This window comes from Elephantulus edwardii, unplaced genomic scaffold, assembly GCF_000299155.1.
Source record: "Elephantulus edwardii isolate Elephantulus edwardi_28Jun2011 unplaced genomic scaffold, EleEdw1.0 scaffold00126, whole genome shotgun sequence".
Taxonomy (NCBI): domain Eukaryota; kingdom Metazoa; phylum Chordata; class Mammalia; order Macroscelidea; family Macroscelididae; genus Elephantulus; species Elephantulus edwardii.
Window position 1 is genome coordinate 8,281,590 of NW_006399876.1, and position 20,897 is coordinate 8,302,486.

A 20,897-nucleotide genomic window follows, 5' to 3' on the forward strand; every position below is an offset into this window, starting at 1 on the left:
CCAGATCTGATGAAGTATATAGAAGGGGATCCCACAGTGTCTCCCTTGTCTGGCGTGACAAGGTGTTTGAGCCTCCAGCCCAGTGCTCAAGATGCTGAGAGAAGTCACCTCTCGGGTAGCCGCCTAGAGAAACAGTTTTATTTTCTTTGTTTCATACACCACCATCGCCACCAAAATGTCTCTGTTTTCCTTAAATGCTCAGAGATCTTTACAGAGAAGTAGCCCCATCTTTAATGAACCCAGCCAAAGGCCCTGGTTTTGCTGACTCTGGACTGCCAGTAATCACCAGCTTAGATAGAAAGAATGGCCAGGTCAGGTGCACAGGCCCAAAGCTGCGATAATCCGGTCCCAGAATACCAGAGCGTCCCTGAACACGCAACCTGGTTGCCACTGAGCTCACAGATAGTCGTTTTAGCTTAAAGGTGGCAGATTCTGGACTATTCCACAATAAGAATATTGATCAATATTACTGGAACAATCTGGGATTGGATTGTTGTTACATACCATCAAGTTTGACCCTCCAGTGGGTTTTCAGAGGCTATAAATTGCACCAAAGTTGCCTTTCTTTCCCCTGAGAGGCAGTTGATGGATTTGAACCAACTGCTTCTGGGTTGGCAGTGCAACTCCTTACCTGCTTAGATGAAATCATTTATCAGCTCTGCCAGGCACCTCCTGTTCTTTGAGTATAGTTGTGAAACCCCTACTGTCTGAAAGGAAGAAAGTCATAATTCCAGGCTACTGAGAGAATCTTGGTTATTTGCTTTAAAAAGTGGCAACCCTGGGGGTGGGGGAGGGGAGCAAAGTCAGTAGCTGGAAATTTGGAAAGGTAATGTCTATGGAGGAAAGAAATCACGGGAAAATTATTTTGACATGGAAAATGCAAATCAGACATCCAAATGAAACACCCCTGTCAAACGCAGTTGGACCGAAGTGCGTGGATGGTTTATTAAACACAGCTAAGACCATGCCTGGGGTGGACCTTGTGTCTGTGCTATCCAATGTAGCTATGAGCCACGGTTAACTATTGAGCACTTGAAATGTGGCTGGTCCAACAGGAGATGGACCACTGTAAGTGTAAACTACACACTAGACATTTAAGACACTTTGGGGGGGGGGTGGAAATCATGTTTATATTAAGACTGGTGAGATTTCAGCTTGCTTCCTTCAAACACATCACCAGAAAAGACCACGAGCTAGAAAAAGAACATTGTGGTTGGTAGAGGTTAGCAAATCAAGACAAATGGTTAATGAAGCAGATTGATGCAGTAACCAAAACAGTGAACCCAAATATCAACAGTCATGAAGACGTGATGGAACCCAGCAACACTTTTCCTATTTATACATCAGGTCACCAGACGCTGGGGACAGCTCTGTGACATCTAACAAAAACAACTGTTAATATTTTCACCACACTGAGTCTCAAGCATATTATTAAAAAAAATTTTAAGATTCATATATGGTACATATGATATTTCTATTTAACTGCTCTACTAAAAAACAGATAAAAGACATAAATGTGAATAGAGAAATGTAGACTAGCCTTGTGATTCAGGGAATAGAAGACTTCTACATGACATTCTAAAACTACAAATTTTAAGGCTAAAAATGGTAAAGATCAATCTGATGACAACTAAATTAAGAATCATAGTTCAATGAAGAGCACCACAGGCAAAATTAGTAATGGTAGAATGAGAAGGTTGGTTTTGAACCTGCAAATAGTTATCTAGAGAATACCTAAAAGTCCTGCAATCAACAACAAATAGGAGAGTGCAATCTGGAATAAAACAGAATTTTTAAAGAATGGCAAACTGCTCCCACCCCCCCCAAAAAAAAAACCACCTCAAGAACTAACACTGCCATCAGTTCAGATGCACAGGGACCCTCCATCCTGTTTCCAAAGTCAGCATTCTTCACAGGAGGAAACTGCTCATCTTTCTTCCTTGGAGCCAATGGTGATTTTGAAGCATATCAAAGTGTTGTTAAGTGCTACTGAGTCTCTTTCAACTCATGTTATTGTTGTTACGTGCCATCAAGTCAGAACTGATTCATAGCTGACCCTCCAGTGGGCTTTCAGAGACGGTTAATTGAATAGGAGGAGACTGCCCATCTTTCTCCTGCGGAGCCGCTGCGAGATTTGGTGGAGTTGTGGTAGCTCAGTTCCTTACCACTAAGCCACCAGAACTCCCAGTGACAACTGTCAAGTCCTGAGCCATCCTTGCAAGCGTTGCTATGTTTGGCCTCATTTTTGCAGCCAATTTATCAATATATTTAATTGAAAATTTGGGGGATTTTGCATCTAACCATCTCTAGTTGATTAGACATGATGTCCTTCTCCAGGGATTGGTTCCTCCTTATAACATGACCAAAGTAACTGAGTCATGTCATTCTACTGAGCATTTTGGCTGCTCTTCTTCTAAGACACGTGTTTTACTCAGCTGGAGTACTTGGTATATTCAATATTCCTTGCCAACAGCGTGATTTAAAGGCATCCCCCTTTCCCCCCCCTTTTTCATTGTTCAGGTTTCAAATGCATACTGAAGTGACAGAAAATATGCTAACTTGGGTCAGGCACTTAGTCCTTGTTCTTAGATGCTGTCAAATCAAGTACACGTCATAGTGACCCTCTGAACAACAGATCTGACCCATGTCCTATCCTGTGCTGCCCTCATCATCTCTGACACATTTAAGCCCATTGCTGCAGTCACTGCGTCAATCCATTTCGTTCAGGATCTTTCTTTCCTCTGCTGAACCTCTTGCCTTTCCAAATATGATCTCCATTTTTAAGGAATAGCCTTATGCAACATGCTTAAAATCTGTGAGGTGAAGTTTTGCTATCCTTGCCTCCACAGAGTACTCTGGCTGCACTTTTCCCAAGACCTATCTGTTTGGGAGTTTTTTGGCAGTCCATGGACTATTCAATGCTCTTATCCAACACCAAGGCATCAGGTTTTTTTTTCTGTCATCCTTATTCCTTGTCCAACTCTCAGATGCATAGAAAGTGATTCAAAAGACCATGACTTGAATAAGGCACACCTTAGTCTTCAAAATGACATCATTTTCCATAAAACCATTTTTTGGGGGGGAAAATTACATCATTACTCCTCAGTAATTTGGAGAAATCCCTGACAGGAGATTTATCCAAAGCAATATGTCTCCTGATCTGACTGCAGATATCAAAGGTGCTGATTGTGGATCCAAGTAAGAATGAACTTGCTGACAATTTCAACCTTTTCTCCTGTCTATCATAATGTTGCCTATTGGTCCCAATGATGAGGTTTTTTCTCTTCTTATGTTGAGATGCAATCTATATTGAAGGCTGAGCAGTGCTTCAGATCCTCACTTTCAGCAAGATTGTGTCATCTCCATAATGAAGCTTGTTGATGATTGATTGATGTTGTTCATTCTTCCAATCCTGATGCCACCTCCTTCTTCATATAGTCCAGCTTCTTAAATGATTTGTTATGTGTACAGATTCAATAGATATGGAGAAAGGATACAGGCCTGTTGTGTATGCCTTTCCTGATTTTAAACCACAGACTGTTCCCTTGACTTGTCTGTTTGGACAAAAGCTTCGTGGTAAAGATGACATTTTTGCTCTCAAATACTTTTTTGTAAGCCGAATTCCCTCCAATGCAATGTATTGGTTTCTTGACCACTGACTGCTTCCATGGCTGTTGACTGTGGACCCAAGTAAAAGGAAATCCTTATTTCTATTTCTTATAAAAGAAACCAGCGAAAGAAACCTATCAGAGTAATTGAGGCATACAAGGAACGGCGAATTTGAGCGGGGGGCGCTGTCATGGAGTCCCCATAAAGGGGAATGGTGACATACACTCTCTCCCACCCTACCCCCGCCTCCCTCAGGACCTGACTGCCAAACACACTCCTTAGATAGTCACTATCTAGACAGTGTTCCAGCGCCAGTGAGCGATCCATGCAACAGTTTCACGTTTGCCACCAGGAGGTGCCCTTGGACCACAACAGGGTTTTGAAAGCTAGCTAGCTGCTTAGAGCTCCAGAGCGTGGTGTGTAAGTGGAAACCTATCCTGTCCGCAATCAGTGCCCCTCCCCGGGCCTCCTGACCAATCACTCCACGGACCAGGAGCCGGGAAGAGCACGTACTCAAAGTTGGTACTCTAGAGAAACAGCGCTCGTGGGCACAAGCCAACAAAACACCGTCAGCGCTGCCTGCCTCTAAGCTGTCCCAGCTGTCAGTCATCAGCTGTTTTCTCACAATGAATAATAAAACGTTGGAGAAAAAACCCCAAATTCTTTTTAAAGTTCTAAAAAGAACTAGACTTTGCTCAAAACGTGGCGTGCTTGGACGTCTGAAATGTTGCCCAAGTTATGCGACAGACTGGCCAAGCCCCTAGAAAGCTAACTTTTGGGGAGCAGTAACCTTTTGTTAACACCTCCACCGCCAGGCGAGCGCAACAAGCCCCACTGTGATGGTCAGCGACACGCGCGGCGGTTCTGATTTCACCAGAACAGCGATTTCACCTCATCCGCGAGGGCACAGACTTCCTTTCGAGGCCGGTGATTGGCTGTCGGCAGCCTGGGGCGGGCCTCCTGCCTCCGCTCCGCGCCGACGTCACCAGCTGGCCCCGCCCCGTGCGGGGCCTGCTGGGAGCCGAGCCTCCGGCCGTCGTGCGTCCGCGGCGGCGGGATTGGTCCGCCGGCTCCCGCGTGGGGAAGGCGATCGCGGCAGCGCGCACCCGCGCGTGCGTGAGTCGGCGCGCGAGCCCGGGCCCGGTCGCGCCGCGGCTCGAGCGGCCGTCGCCATTTTGGAGGGTTCTCTCTGACGCGGGAGCCGCCGCCGCCGCCGCCACCCGGAGGTCCGAAGGGGGTCTTGTTGGGGGTGTGGGGACCCCGGGGAGGCAGGCCACGCTGGGCATCTCCGGGAGCGAGACGGCCCCGCGTGAGAGGGGTCACTTCATGCCGCCGGAGGTCTGCGGACGTAGCGGGAGGAGGCGGGTCCGGGTCCCCGGAGGCGGGGCAGGGGTCGTCGGCTCGAGTCTTTGTTGGGGCGGAGGAGCTGAGGGTTAGGCTGCGGGGGGTTACGGGTTGGATCCAGAGGGTGCTGCTTTCTCCTTCTTGGAAGATGATACGGCTTGGAGGAGCCGTGCACAGATTTCCCTCCAAAACCTTGTTACCGTGAACTCCCAGATAGGAGCCTCGTCTCTGCTTGATGACTTTCCCTTCCAATTAAAAAAACAAAAAAAACAAACCCACAGAAACTGATTTTAAGACGTGAAACTGGTAAACCTGTTACTTAAGTGAGGCTGATTTTGTGGGAATGATAACCGACCTCTCGTTGGCATCTGTCAAACTCGGCTAACGTACTGTATTGAGAAGCAATAGTGGACATCTGTGTGAGGCTCTGCAAAGTGCCAGGACCTTCTCTGAGTCCTTAAAACTAGAAGGCAGGGCACTGACATCTTGGACCCCATCCTCATCATTTGAAGTCTTTTGTCTTTTTTTTCCCCCCAGGCCGCTGTCAGGATGGTGAAGCTGTTCATCGGAAACCTGCCCCGCGAGGCCACGGAGCAGGAGATCCGCTCCCTGTTCGAGCAGTACGGGAAGGTGCTGGAATGTGACATCATTAAGAACTACGGCTTTGTGCACATAGAGGACAAGACGGCGGCCGAGGATGCCATCCGCAACCTGCACCACTACAAGCTGCACGGGGTCAACATCAACGTGGAAGCCAGCAAGAACAAGAGCAAAGCTTCCACCAAGCTCCACGTGGGCAACATCAGTCCCACGTGTACCAACCAAGAGCTTCGCGCCAAGTTTGAGGAGTACGGTCCTGTCATCGAGTGTGACATCGTGAAGGATTATGCCTTTGTCCACATGGAGCGGGCGGAGGATGCCGTTGAGGCCATCAGGGGCCTTGACAACACAGAGTTTCAAGGTGAAGTGTGCTGGGACCTGGGTAGCAGAGCTGGGTGGGGGCTGGCTCAAGACAGAAGAGCATCAGACCAGGGGACTGATGAGGTCATTGCTTTCATCCTATTTTAGCTGGAAGTAATAGTGTTCTCTTTATTATGTGAGTCACTGGGTGCCACAAAGGGTTGTATGCTGGACTCTCCAAAAAAATGGCAGTTCGGACCCACTGATTGGCACCTCAGAAGTAAGGGCTGGCAAGCTCCTGAAAGATCACAGCTTTGGACATGAAGCAGAGCATTTCTACCCTGTAGACACGGGGTTAGGGTTAGGATTGTCTTGATAGTAGTGGATCTGTGTATTTATATACAGTATTCTCTAGTAGAAGCAGTGCTTTTCAACTCCACCATCACTGTCCCGAGTCACACACTGTGGGTTACACTATGCCACAGGCTTCATTCACTTAGTGGCGATTGTCCAGGGAGCCCTAGTACGGCAGTTAAACTACTTGGATTCTAACAAGAAGATTCAAACCCACCAGCTGCCCCCCAGGCGAAAGATGAGGTATTCGGCGTCCCTGAAGAGTTGCAGCCTTGGAAGCTCTCTGGGACACTTCTGCTCTGTTCTGCATGGTTGCTGTGAGTCAGAGTCGGTTCGATGGACCATACAAAAGGCGAAAAAAATGCCCTAGATTATTCTTGTGCAGTTGCTATTAATTAAACCTGGACGGGTAAAGAGAACTGGCAGAGAAAAGAAGCATTTCTAGAAAGAGTCGATTGACTTCTCAGTGCTGTTGCTATGGAGATTGCAGTGTCACTCCAGAGAGCCAAGCCAAACTCACTATGGGTGAGCGGGTACTGGTGCATGTTGACCCTCTAGGAGCAGCTAGTTAGATTCAAGCCACTGACCTTTTGATTAATTAGTCCCCAGCTGCTTTCACCATTATTCAAATCACCAAGGCTCCTAGGGCATAAAAAAGTACATCACATTATTTATGCTGAAAGTGAAGGCACGTGTGCTATTATTATATCACAGGAAATCATCTGAAGAGCCTCTAAAATTGTGCTGAAAAAATAAGTTCTCCACTAGCGGCATGTAGTTAAATTAATTCAAGCCTAAAGTTGTACTGGCCACATTTCAAGCACTCAAGGCCACTGGGGGGGGTGGGGGGGGTGGCGGGGGAACCAAAAAACAAACCACTGTGTCCAGTCAGTTCTCATTCTTAGTGCCCCTCCAACTGGGCTTCCAATCTCTTGAGTGGAGACTGCCTCTCTTGCTGCCACAGTGGATTCGAACTGTCACCCTTTCCATTATATACAATGTGCCACCCACCAGGGCTCCTTAAGCCACATAAAGAATAGATGGGAGAAGAGGAAATGGTGGCCAGAACAGGTTAGGATACCTGTACATGGTTGAGACTGGGGGAGGTGCCTATCAGGGACCTGGGACTGAAGGCCTGGGGTGCCTTAACTCTTGGATCCTTGGCTGCCTTTGACTAGTCATATGACACTGGACAAGTGATTTAACCTCTCTGCTTCGTTTTCCCCATTTACAAAATAGAGGGAACGATCCCAGTCCCTGCAGTACCTCCCTCCGCGGATGATAGCGAGGCTAGAATAAGGTCGTAGATGTGAAGGTATTTTGACAGTATCAGCACTGTGTGATGAGAGGTGAGTTGTGTGCATTGAGTGTCTCTAGTGTGGTTAGAAAAGCTTTTGTAAATGTGACGCTTTGCTTGTGTGTCTTACTTAGTTTTTTATATATATTGTATTGCTGTTACTATGTTGAAATGGCTTTGTATTCCACGTAGCTTAAAACTTCCCTTTTCACTTGATGTGGCTCATAAATGGACAGTAAAGGAAAAAGATTGTTTCTTTACTAGTCAAGTATGAACAAAACGTAGTGTTAGGTACCACATCTGCATGTCCTTCCTTACCTTTTTTAAATTAATTTCAATGAACATTTACAAAGATTTTGGATTTCCATTCATTAATTGTTTCACTTTTCTCCTCGCCCCCTACTTCACTCTTCTCCTTGAAAAGCAAAAGGAAAAACTCCTTCATTGGTATACAATCCCCCTGCACCCCCCCATCCTGTATACTCCACTCTGCAACCCTCATTCCGAACTCTTATGATAATCATAATGCCCTAAAATATAATACTTTTAAACTGTTGTCTCCCTCATCTGTTTCAATGCAGTATACATAATTTATTCCGTTTTTCTCAGTCTTACCCCCACCCTGATGTCAGCCTCATTGTACAACAGTGGCACCATACAATATTTGTCTTTTTGTGACTGAGATAGTTCACTCAGCATAATGTCCTCCAGGGCCACCCATTTTGAATAATATTGCATGAGTTCCTTGTTTTTCAGTGCAGCATAGTATTCCATTGTATGAATATACCACAGCTTCTCTATCCATTTGTTTGCTGATGGGCACTTAGGTCGTTTCCAACTCCTGGCTATTGTGAACAAAGCAGCGATAAACATGGGTGTGCATATATCTGCTTGGATGTTGGTTATGGTCTCTTTAGGGTACTTCCTTACCTTTTTAACATAAGACCAGATAACAGGAAAGGAAAAAAATATGAGAGATTGTATTTATTGTATTTTTTCTTGTGTACAAGAAATTGTGGAAGCAGCATTGATGGTGGTGCTGGTAAATACCATCAAGTCATTTCCAACTCCTAGTGACACAGTTGTGCATACATCAGCAACAACAGTGACATGGTACAACTGAAGGAAATCTCCCCCCACTCAATTGAGAGTCTTCCTCTCCTTCGATAGTCTTCTGCTTTTGTAACATGCTGTCCTCCAGCTACAGGCCCTTCCTGACAGCATGCCCAAAGTACGTGAGTATCCCTGACTGTAAGGATTATTCTGGTTGCACTCCTTGCAGGAAGTTCTTTGGTAGTCTGTGTTCAATATTACCTTGCCAACACCACAGTTCAAAGGCACAAATTCTTTTTCAGTCTTCTTTATTCATTATCAACCTCTCACATTCTTATGAAATGATGAAGATACCATGGCTTGGGTCAGAAGAAGCACCTTAGTCTTTGAACTTACATCTTTTTACTTTAACACATTCAAGAAATTCTTGGCCGCAGATTTGCCCCGTGCAGTATGTTGTTTGCTTTTGTGGCTCCTACTTCCATCATTGTTGACTGTGGACCCAAGTAAAATGAAACCTTTGACATCTTCAGTCTTTTCATTGTTGTTCTTAATGTTTATTGGTCCAGTTGCCATAAGTCAAAATTGACTCAATGGTATCGGTTTTGTTTACAAGAAATTATTGTTTATTATTAATTGTAGTTATACTAATTGGATGGAGTTAGTTTAGAAGAGAGTATGTTTTAATGCAATAGGTTTAATTCAGGAAGTGGGAAGTGGCTGTATAAATGACAGGCTGGTGCATGAGGTTTTTAAAATCATGACTTTTTTAGGATAGACAGGCAGTAAATTGAATTGGAAAAGAAAATTCATTTGCTTTTCTTTTTTTATTATTATTATTTGTGTGTGTGTGTGTCTGTGTACCGTCAGATCAGATCTGACTGGTACAGGAGGAGATTGTCCCACCTTTCCTAGCAGAGCATCTGGTGGATTCGAACCATGCGCCTCTGGGATTGCAGTGCAGCTTCTTGCCACTAGGCCACCATAGCTCCCCAACTCATTTGCTTTTCATATCCTTAGCACAGTCCTCTAGACAGATCACTATGCTCTGAGTTAGAATCCTTTTATAATCGGCTCTTTATGTTCCCAGAAAACAAGAGTAAGTTTATTATTGGATGATATGTTCCAAAATATAACCTACATAATAGTTTTGGGTTTGGGGTTTTATTTTCTCTAGGTTTAAAACCATTCCCATAATCTGTCAGAGCAAATTGACTTTGCATTAAATGATGCAAACACATTGTTTTGTGACATTGGCTACAGTCCTCATATCAGAACAGTACTCATATTCGTCTAAGCAGTTTGTCCCTGTGGGTGGTCATCACCTCATAGGCCTGTCCATTGTTCTGTTTGACTGAAGTTGAATCAAGGAGCATGATTTCAGTTCCAGGTTTAATGGATGATTAACTAAAAGCATTTAGTTTCAGGGGTAAGATGGACGTCTTTGGAACTTACATTTCTGTTTATTGTGACTGGGATTTCATGGGCATTTTATGACTTGTAAACAGATCACGAGGGTCTTTCTGGATGTGCTTCTCCTCAAAAGCAGCAGTGAGTTGAACTAATATTAATTAGCAAGTGATTTGCATTAGAAGTCCCGAAAGAAGCAACAAGTTGAGCAGCTATATTGGGAATGATGTAAGCATTCAGCGGTTAAGTCCCCCCCTTGTAGGACTGTGTATCAGCTGCACATGCCCACCTGGCCAAGTCTTTTCTGGGCCCTGGTGCCAGGATGGGCTCAGAGCTTGGGACCAGAAGTTCTTAACTCCCTTCAGCATTTCAATAGCACTTTTCAAAAGAAGAAAGTCTTAACTGGACTGGTTTTCTGGAAAGTGTTGGTAGCAGATTTCAGTGATTTTTGGAGAGCTCAGGAAATCTTTAAACTTTTGGCCTTTCCAGGTGTAGTAGGGTATTTAAGTCTAAACTTTCTCCTTTCTTCTGGCTTGATTTTTTAAGGTAATTAATAGAGAATCACATGATTTTTTTCCCCCAGATGATGAGATTAAGTTTATTATTAGGTAATAAGATTAAAATTAAAAGTGTCTGGTTAATACCACTTGAAAAATTATGTGAGGGGAATCCACTATGGCTATTTAAAGATCTTTTTTGTTCTAGGTAGAAAAATTTTATCAGTATCTTTTTTTATTATTACAACTAAGTTTTGTCACAGGTGTTCACATACACTTAGGATTCCCAAATCTAAATAATAGACTGAGGACTGCATTTAATAGAAGCAACATCAAGGAAAAGTCACTGAGCTTTGTCAGAATCTATCAAACAACTTCAAGTTTAATTGGAATTTTTTTCCCCTTAAAAATGGACTTGGAGGTCTCTGGATTGGCTACTTTTTAGATGGCATGGTGATTCTGACTTCAGAATTAGAGCACACTATGTCCATCATAAAGCTTAGTATCACTATGCATATTTGAAAGCCTAGCAGTTTGAAATTCTTTAGCCTAATTTTAAGTAAATACTGGCTGTACTTACTACATTGAAAAGAAATAAGGCTCCAGGATTGACAGAATCCCAAATGAGGTGTTTTCAATAAACAGATGCAGCCCTACACATGCTCACTGCTCTATGCTAAGAAATTTGGAAGACTACTTCTTGGCCAACTCTATTTGTCCCAGTAAAAAAACAAAAGTGATCCAACAAAATGCAGACAATATCAAACAGCATCATTACTATCACAGGCAAGTAAAATCTTGCTGAAAGTTAAAGTGACTAGAACTGTACATTGACAGAGAAATGCCAGAAATTCAAGCTGGATTCAGAAGGCCATTGTTGCTGATGTCATATGGATTTAGGCTGAAAGCAGAAAATACCAGAAAAATGTTTATTGACTCTAAAGGTATTTTACTGTGTTGATCATATAACAGATAATATTGAGAAGAAAGGAAAATGTAGACCACTTCATTATGCTCATGGTAGACAGCATCTGTCCACAGACCATGAGACAATCATTCAGACAACGTGGGTTTACTGGGTGCTTTTAGTATTAGGAAAGTTGTATTGTATCCTTTCACCATATTTAATATGTATACTGAGCAAATCTGAGATGTTATGAAAAACGTGGCATCAGAATTGGAGAAAGACTCATCAACAACTTATAGTACGCAGACTTGCTAAAAGTGAAGAGGTTTGAAGCATTTGATGAAGAAGAGCAAAAATAGCCTTTAGCATGGATTACATCTCAACATCAAGAAAAAAAATCCTAACATCTGGAGTGGTAGACAACCTCAAGATTTTTGGAGAAAAGATTGAAGTTGTCAAGAATTTCCTATGATTTAGATCCACAGTCAACACCATTGAAGGCAGCAGCCAAGAAATGAAATGATGTATTGCATTGGGCAAATCTGCTGTCAGAAGTTTCTGTAAAGAGCTAAGCTGTCCATTTAATGGCAGGTTCCTGTGTCCCAAGCCATCTTATCTTCCACCACTTCATATGCATGTGAAAGTCGGATAATAAGAAAGACTGCAAAATAATTGATGCCTTTAAATTGTGTGAGTGAAACAGATAGGCAGTGGACTACTAAAAGAACTTCTTGGAAGAAGTGCTCCTTAGAGTCAAACACAATGAGACTTTGTCTCACAAACTTTGGGCATGTTGTCAGGAAAGGCCAGTTTCTGGAGAAAGACATGCTTAGAAAAGGAGTGAATTAAAAAAGAGGAAGATCCTCGACAGTTAGATTGACACATTGACTACAGCTGAGTTTAAGCACAGTAGAGCCAGTCGGTAGCATCAGGATGGATGGCGAAGAGATTGAGATTGTTCACAGCTTCAGTTTGCTTGGCTCCACGGTCAACACTCTTGGCATCAGCAGCCACGAAATAAAAAAAGTATTGCGATGGGAAAGTCTGCTGTTAGGGACCTCTCTAAGGTACTGAAGAGCAATGGTGTCTCTCTGGAGACTAAGGTCCGCCTGATACAGGCCATGGTTTTTGCAATCACTTGTTATGCATCAGAGAGTTGGACAGTGACTAGGGAGGATAGAAGGAGAATTGACGCCTTTGAGCTGTGGTGCTGGAGAAGAGTATTGAGGGTCCCATGGACTGCCAAGAAAACAAACAGATTCATCCTGGAGAGGGTTAAACCAGGCTACTCCTTGGAGGCAAGGATTCTGGGGCTTCGTCTGACATACTTTGGACATGTTGTATGGAGAGACATGTCTTTAGAGAGGGACATCATGCTGGGTAGAGTGGAGGGACAGCGCAGGAGGGGAAGACCCTCTATGAGGTGGATTGATTCAGTGACTGGGGTGATCGGGATGGGTGTGTCAGAGGCAATGCGATTTTGGCACAGGACAGAGCAGGGTTTAGGGCTGTTGTACATTGGGTCGCTATGAGTAGCAAACGACTCGACGGCACATAACAACAACAAGAGATTTCGAGGATAATACAGGATTTTGTTCTGGTGTATTTATGTAGACTTAAGAGGCTGTTGTGAAAACAGCAAGAAAATAACTACAAGGTTTAAAATTAAAGGTGTGTGCTAGTTTTGTATGCTGAGCAATCATTCGAGAAGCTAGACTCTATAAAGAAGAATGGCATCAAGTTCAGAAGAAGACATGTCAACCTGCAGTATGCAAGTGACACAGCCTTGCTTACAGAAAATTATGAGGACTTGAAGCACTTGCTGCAGAAGATCAAAGACTACAGCCTTCAGTATAGATTACATCTCAACATCAAGAAAACAAATTCTCAGCATTGGATTGATAGACAACATCATGATAAATGGAGAAACAATTGAAATTGCCAACTTCCTCATCTTACTTGGATCAACAGTCAACACTGTTGGTATCAGTGGTCAGGAGATCAGAAGACATTATGTTTGTGTTTTATTGACTATGCAAAGGGATTTGACTGGGTGGATCATAACAAGTTGTGGCTGACACTTAGAAGAATGGGAGTCCCAACACAGTTAATTGTGCTCATGTGGAACCTATACCTGGACCAGAAGACTGTTGTGTGAACAGAGCAGGGGAACACTGCATGGTATAAAACTGAGAAGGAAGTGTGTCAGGGTCATATTCTTTCTCCATATCTATTCAGTCTGTATACTGAGAAAATCATCCAAGAAGCTGGACTCTGTGAAGAGGAGTGTGGCATCAGGATTGGAAGGAAACTTGTCCCTAACATGCATTACGCAGATGACACAGTCTTGCCTGCTGAAAGTGAGGAGGACTTGAAGCACTTGTTGCAGAAGATCAAGGAATGCAGCCTTTGGTATGGATTGCATCTCAGTGTCAAGAAAACAAAGATTTTTGCCTCTGGACCAAGAGGCAGCATCAGGATGGGTGGAGAGGAGATTGAAACTGTCAACAGCTTCAACTTGCTTGAATCCACAATTAACACCCTTGGTACCAGCAGTCAGGAAATAAGGAGATTCATTGCACTGGGACAGTCTGCAGTTAGGGACCTTTCCAAATTATTGAGGAGTAATAATATCAGTTTGAGGACGAAGGTGCATCTGATTCAGACCATAGTCTTTCCATTTACTTGCTGTGTACCTGAGAGCTGGACAACGAATAAGGATGACAGGAAAAGAATTGACACTTTTGAACTGTGGTGTTGGAGAAGAGCACTGAACATCCATGGTTGGCTAAAGGAACAAACAGATATGTCTCGGAGAGGGTGCAGCTGGAGTATTCTTTGGAGGCAAGAATGATGAGACTTCACCACACATACTTTAGGCATATTGCTAGGAGGGGCTATTTCTTGGAGAGGGACATGAATGCTGGAAAGGATGGAGGGTCACCAAAGGAGATGAAGACCCTCAACCAGGTGGACTGATACGGTGACTGCCGCAATGGGCTCTTGTGTGTCAGGAAGTGTGAGGATGGTGCAGGGTAGAACAGGGTTCAGATCTTTTGTTCAGAGGGTCTCTATGAGCCATACTTGACAGCACCTAACAACCAAAAGAACAAATATCTGTTCATTTTGGAGAAAGTACAGCCAGAGTCCTCCTTGGAGACAAAGATGACAAAGCTTCCTCTCACATAGTTTGCACATGTTGCTAGGAGAAGCTGCTCCTTGGAAAGAGGTCAGTGAAAGAGGGAGAAGCTGCTCCTTGGAAAGAGGTCAGTGAAAGAGGGAGAACCTCGATGAGATGAACTGACACCGACTGCAGCAGTGGGCTCAAGTATATCAGAGATGATCAAGGTGATATAGGATCTCAGGGTTCAGATCTGCTCATAGGGTCGCTATGAGTCATACTCAACGACACCTAACAACTTCCACTGCATGAGTAGGAGCCAACTTGATGGCACTTAGCAACAACACTTGCAGGATGAGCTGAACCAAAATTACCCTGAACAGTTAACGGCTCTTCAAGATAGCTAAGCATTAGAACGGGAATAGTTTGATCCTGGCAAACAATGTAGTGAATAAATGCTGTTGTTTGGTATTGACAGATGATACAGTTGCTACTAACAAACTCATAAAAAGCCAGAAACTTTTTGTTTCTGCTTTTAAAAAAGCAAACACTAGAAACTGGGGTGGTAGATAATGTGACTGCACTGACTCACTCCTCTCCCAGGGTCCATGCGTGGCTCTGTTCTGGCTGCCATCCTGGATTGAACCCTTTCCAGCAGGATGGTGAAGCGTAAGGCTGCATTCAGAACAAGGTCTGTTAGGAAAGCAACTTGCGGATTGTGGGGCAGGGTCTGTTTTGAACAGTCCGTCCAAGAGGGTCTCCACATTCTGTACTGGATGCTTTTTGCTACAGTTTGAAAAGCATTGGCTGCCTCTCCAAAGTCTGTGGGGTTTGGAATGAAGTTGCAGCCAACAATAATCCTTTTCTCAAACCACTTTTAGAGTAATTGAGTGTTTTCTCATTAGTGAGAAGCCCTAGGTTTGGTGCTGTGGGCCAAGTGAAGCTGCATTCTCTTCACTGTCCTGGGTGCTGGTCATTCCTGGAAGTACAAATGGGACTTGTATGACAGATTAATTGCATTTTCCAATCTCCTAGAAAGAATTTCAGACATTGGGGCAGGGTGAGATGCGTTCTGTTACCAGGGACCAAAGGGGTCAGTTTATGGCCCCAAGAAGCTGACATTGTTGCAGGATCTTTCTCACAGTAGGTATAGATTCGCCCTTGCTGACAAAGTGGTGGTGGGGTTGAACTCTGGAGGGTCTCATCTGATGATGCCATCCCAAAACACCCTCTGGCAGAAGGCTGTGGTGGTTTAGAAAGCACAGTCATTAAATATTCAGCCTTCTGTACCCATAACTACCAGTGGAGACTGTTGGTTGGTAAGATGCTTTCCAGACCTGTGGAGCTGAGGTGTTGATTTGGAACCACTGGCAGGTTTTGGATCACTCTTCGTAACTCAACAGTATGAGCAGAGAGAAGTGGAAATCCTCTGGTTCTATGGGGTTGAGGGGAGGGAAGTTTTGTTGATGGGAGAAGTATGACTACTGCTGGCCTAGTAGAAAGCAGCGACCATGTTTTCTAGCTACCAAATCTATTAGAACTTCATTTCCCTGTCTTTTGGAGAGGATTGCTAAGACAAATTGATACGAGTGTGTGTATGTCATTGCATGTTCCCTTCGATTGGGGGACATGTAGGCAAAGTTAATGAGTTATAATCAATCTCCTTACATCTGTCTCCTCAAGGCAAACGAATGCACGTGCAGTTGTCCACCAGTCGGCTTAGGACTGCACCCGGGATGGGAGACCAGAGCGGCTGCTATCGGTGCGGGAAAGAGGGGCACTGGTCCAAAGAGTGTCCCGTAGACCGCACAGGCCGCGTGGCGGACTTGACTGAGCAGTACAATGAACAGTATGGAGCAGTGCGCACGCCTTACACCATGGGCTACGGGGAATCTGTGTACTACAATGATGCATACGGAGCACTCGACTACTACAAGCGGTACCGCGTCCGTTCCTACGAGGCAGTGGCAGCAGCAGCCGCGGCCTCTGCATACAACTATGCAGAGCAGACCATGTCCCATCTGCCTCAAGTCCAGAACACAGCTGTGACCAATCACCTCAACTCCACTTCTGTCGATCCCTACGACAGACACCTATTGCCGAACTCGGCCACTGCTGCCACCTCAGCTGCTATGGCTGTCGCCCCCACTTCCTCCTATTATGGAAGGGACAGGAGCCCCCTACGCCGCACTGCAGTGCTCCCCACAGTTGGCGAGGGCTATGGTTACGGGCCCGAGAGCGAGCTGTCCCAAGCATCAGCAGTGGCGCGGAATTCTCTGTATGACATGGTTCGTTATGATCGGGAGCAGTGTGTCGACCGAGCACGGTACTCAGCTTTTTAAAGACTGGAGGTGAGAGTCGGGTGTGGGGGTGTGGGTTAAGGTTCTGTGTCATTAAGAGAGAAACCCTTGCTTGATAAGCTTTGGCAAGAGCCACCTGGTTGCTGTGGAGACACACTTGTGTTTGTGTCCTAAGGTACAGTTCCAGTTTTAAATATTTCCTTAGTTTAGGCAGGAGGTTCATGTGGCCTATTGAAATTTGTGTCTGAAACTCCCAACTGACTTGATCCTTCAGAAGGAAAATACAACAAACTCATGTTGATTGTGAGAATATTAGTCTTTAATCAGGTAAGAGCATCCCTGGCATACAGACCATTAGTTAAGAGAATTGGCATTTGTCAAGTGCCCTCTGCTTTGTCTTATTTAGTCTACACATTAAGTCTTTGAAATGTTTTCTTTCTCATGCAGGTGAGAGAAGTACAGTAAAGCTTGTAGAGGTTCAGTATTTGCCCAAATTAATTTGATAATTGAGAGGCAAAATCAAGCTTCAAATTGAGGTCTAGATCAATGTGATGTGAAAAGTACAGGTCCAGGAATTGGCAATGAAAGGAAAGTTTCAACTTCAGGACTTCCAGGGCCTAAAATTATTTCATGTATTATTAGCCTTTATTAGAGGGACCCATTCTGCCACTGTTTATCTGCAAGCCACAGAAAAGCCTAGAAAGTGTAGGCTGTTTCAAGACACCTGAAAGCTGACTGTTTTGACACCTCCCTCCCATCTGGAACCCTCTACCACGACAGTTATTACCAGGTCTGCTCCCGCGAGGTAGTGACACAGTCACAGCCTGGGAGTCCGCCTTTCTTAGTTGGTAATCAGACTACCTTGTGCTGCACGTGCCTTTCGTTGCAACCTCTTACACTGGCATACTTAAAGAATTAGAGGAAAATAATTTTTTGGTATGTAGTAAATCCTTGTGACCCAGAAATTATCGCTTTTCCTGCTTTTGGAAATGTTTACCAAAGAATATTAGAAACTGATAGATTGCTTTCATATGAGTAGAAATGGCTCACACACTGTTATATTCATGGTTTTTCTTATAACTGGAGTTCGATCCTCTTTTGAATTGGATGCTGGCACAGCGTTAGGCTAAATTACTGCTGGATTTACCCAGCTCATTCCTTTGGTTTAGGAGCACAAGAAAACACCAGCATAGGAATCTGGCTTTTGTGTATAGTGGGAAGCAGATGTGATAAAAGCCTGTGATAACTATGACCCAGTCTGACCACGGTGGCTAGGCTTTCATGAGGTACCTGAGGCCATGGCTGCAGTGTGCGCGCATATGTACTGCATAATCTTACTTGGTTTGTCATTCATCTTTACCTTGAATGCAGCTGATCTACAACAAAGTAAGATATGCCTCTAGAGTAAGATGGGATCATCTGTCAGATGGCCTCTGTTGTTCTCAGATGTCTTTGCAAAGTTAAATACTAGGTTTGCATATTGTAGTATGGTCAGGGTGTTAAAAAGTGAATTTGGGACTGCAGATGTTGGTGGTTAAACTACCCTTTTTTTAGTAATGATTTGAAAGCAATTTACCTTCCAGGTATGAATCTCAGATGGACTGAATAACCCTGGTTGGTTGCAGTCTCAGGAGCCTGATGTTAATGAGGCTGCCAAGATGAAATCCTCCACAGCTACTGGGGACCTCAGTTTAGGTCTCACCCTAGCAGAACCGACCCATGAGCATCACAGCTTTTGAAGTCGATTGACACAGATCAAAATCAAGATTTGGCCCTTTGTCTGTAATAAGTAGAGGAACTTGGTGTGAGTTAAGTTCCCCCCCCCCCTCAACCACTGATGTCTGGAGTTTCCATCATCAGTGGCAGATTAGACCATTTTAGCAGTGATTACTTTTGATTTAGAAGGGGAAATGGGGCCAATCAGGGAAACCAAGAAATTAGGCCTCTGAATCTCTGGCAGTGGATGAATGATTACCCCTTAACCCTCAAATCTTTGTGACTGTCCTTTTTGAAAACTTTTGACTGTGAAAAAGTTAAGATGAAACAACTCTACTTAAATAGTATAATTGACCACTTTTGAGATCTGGGCATCTTCTGATTTCTCTTGAACACACACAAAAAAAATCAGTGATTCTTGATAATGGACTATTTGTATGTTCTTTGTCACAGTGACAGAAGCATTCTGTCACAGGATGAGAAGATCAGAAAGATGTACTTACTGACAGCACAGCGGTCTTCCATATAGACTGAGTCTTGTTATATTTATAAGTAGATTCCTGTACAGTTACAGGAATTAGACTCTTAGGTAATTGGGAGAAATGGGAGTTTTCACTCTGCTGATGTGGCTTTGTTCTTTTGTTTCTCCTCTTCCCCCGGAACACAGGACGGACCAGGGCCCTGTATCGGAGCCGGCTGCTCCCCGGCATTGTGTAAGCCTCTTGTGTTGTGCTCTCTTTCAGGTAGGATAATTGCGGACTGAACCCTCGGGCTGCGGTCATATATGAGAGCTTGCTCCTCGCGGTCCCCTTTGCCGGGATGTTTCCATTGCTTCATGTTTCAGTAAACAAAGGAGTTTGTGACCAACTATGTTTTCTTTCTTAATTTTCCTTAGTTGATTCTTCTTTCTTCTTTATACTAGTCTTTGTAGTCTTTCACACTGTTCCTTATATTCTCGGCCTCTGAGCAGCCCTAGGTAAGGATTATGCCGGCCCCTCCTTTCCTGTGTGGTGGAGCCCCTCTTTCCTTGCTTTCCTCAGGCCTGACTCCCTCTTCCCTGTCTGTCCTGTAGAGTGACCCTGTAGTGGCAAGCAGCCTCTTACTCTTCTGTTAGCTCTGGACTCTCACACTGAAGCTAATCTCCTGACTTACTAGGATCATTGGGGCTTTGGGTGGGTTTTTGATGGTTTTGTTTTTTTTTTCCATGTCTGACCTGTGATCGTGGTGCAGCATTTGCTGAAATTTAGCCTTGTTTTAACTCCACTCCTACTTTTTTCTCTTTTTTTAACATTTTTGACAAATAAACATTTTTAACACTTAAGTATATTTTTGCATATGTGATTGTTATTTACTCCTAATGTTTTTCTGGTTCCTTCCTATTCATTCTTAGCCTCCAAATTTCAGATGAGTGTTCAGCTGAAATGTAGACTGGAAGGAAGACATGTAGGTGGACTATGGCTTGAGCAGTGGGTGGTGTGAAGGTCGTCAGCATTTTGGGCCACTCAGATGTATGTGACAGTTTGTGGGCAAGTGTACTTCCTCCAAATATCTAGACTGCTACTGCCAACTTAAAGGTTGGCAAAGCCAGGGGAGAAGCTAGGCCCCCAAAGAGAGACCTGCATCAGAAGAAGGGTCAGAATACCTTTAGAGACCTTTCCAGTTGATTCAGTTTGATTTAATAGTTTTCTGGGCTGATAGAAGCTTTACTTTGTCATGTGGTGCTAAAATGGAAGGCTGTATAGCAAAAAAAAAACCAAAACAAAAACAGTACATTTAAGCTTAATTATAAGGTGTTATACATTTGCACAGCAGTGATAACAATAATCTCCATTAAAGCGTGTATCCAGCTGTAATTTTGTTAAAAGCTATTTGTGGACACTTTTCCTCTTACTGCTGATGAGGTGCATGTGACTTGGATTTACTGATGGACTCCATGGAAATGCTGAGGAGCTGTGCTGCAAGCCCAAAGGACACACCTCTCTGGGGGTTTGTACCACCTTCTTCCACGTGCATTACAGTATCTCCTGTGGAGGGTCGGCTATGACTCAGCACAATGAGTTCTCAAATTTTATATAGAAACGTTGGCATGCAAATTCTTCCTGTAAAGTGTAACTTAGAACTGTAGAGCAAATGTTCCCCTACTTATATATTTTATACTCAGAATAATCCGGAGATAATCCAAAAGAAACAACACAATGCTATCAAGTCACAGGAGCGCTCCTCTGGGGTTCCAAAGCTGTAAATCTTTACAGGAAGTGTCTGTTCATCTTTATTCCTAGGAATGTCTAATACTGTATATTAATTGTTGTTGTTATGTGGCGTTAAGTCGCTTGCAACTCATAGTGACCCTATGTATACAATAAATAGCCCTAAACTCTACTCTGTCTTG

At 44.0% G+C, this 20,897-nt stretch overlaps 1 protein-coding gene across 1 annotated transcript; it reads left to right on the forward strand.

Annotated features, from left to right (window-relative positions):
• The first annotated feature begins 4,677 nt into the window (after positions 1–4,677).
• RBM4B (RNA binding motif protein 4B) lies at positions 4,678–19,829 on the forward strand. Its single transcript, XM_006893273.1, has 4 exons — positions 4,678–4,835; positions 5,491–5,914; positions 16,176–16,843; positions 19,252–19,829. Exons 2-3 carry the CDS (start codon positions 5,503–5,505, stop codon positions 16,832–16,834), a joined length of 1,071 nt encoding a protein of 356 aa, XP_006893335.1. The 5' UTR covers positions 4,678–4,835; positions 5,491–5,502; the 3' UTR covers positions 16,835–16,843; positions 19,252–19,829.
• The last annotated feature ends 1,068 nt before the right edge of the window (positions 19,830–20,897 follow it).

Excerpts from the sequence above, each read along its gene's own strand:
- RBM4B (XM_006893273.1), top strand. The coding sequence starts at position 5,503 with ATGGTGAAGCTGTTCATCGGAAACCTGCCCCGCGAGGCCACGGAGCAG. Across the intron at positions 5,915-16,175 it reads TGACAACACAGAGTTTCAAG|GCAAACGAATGCACGTGCAG; the intron begins GTGAAGTGTGCT and ends TGTCTCCTCAAG.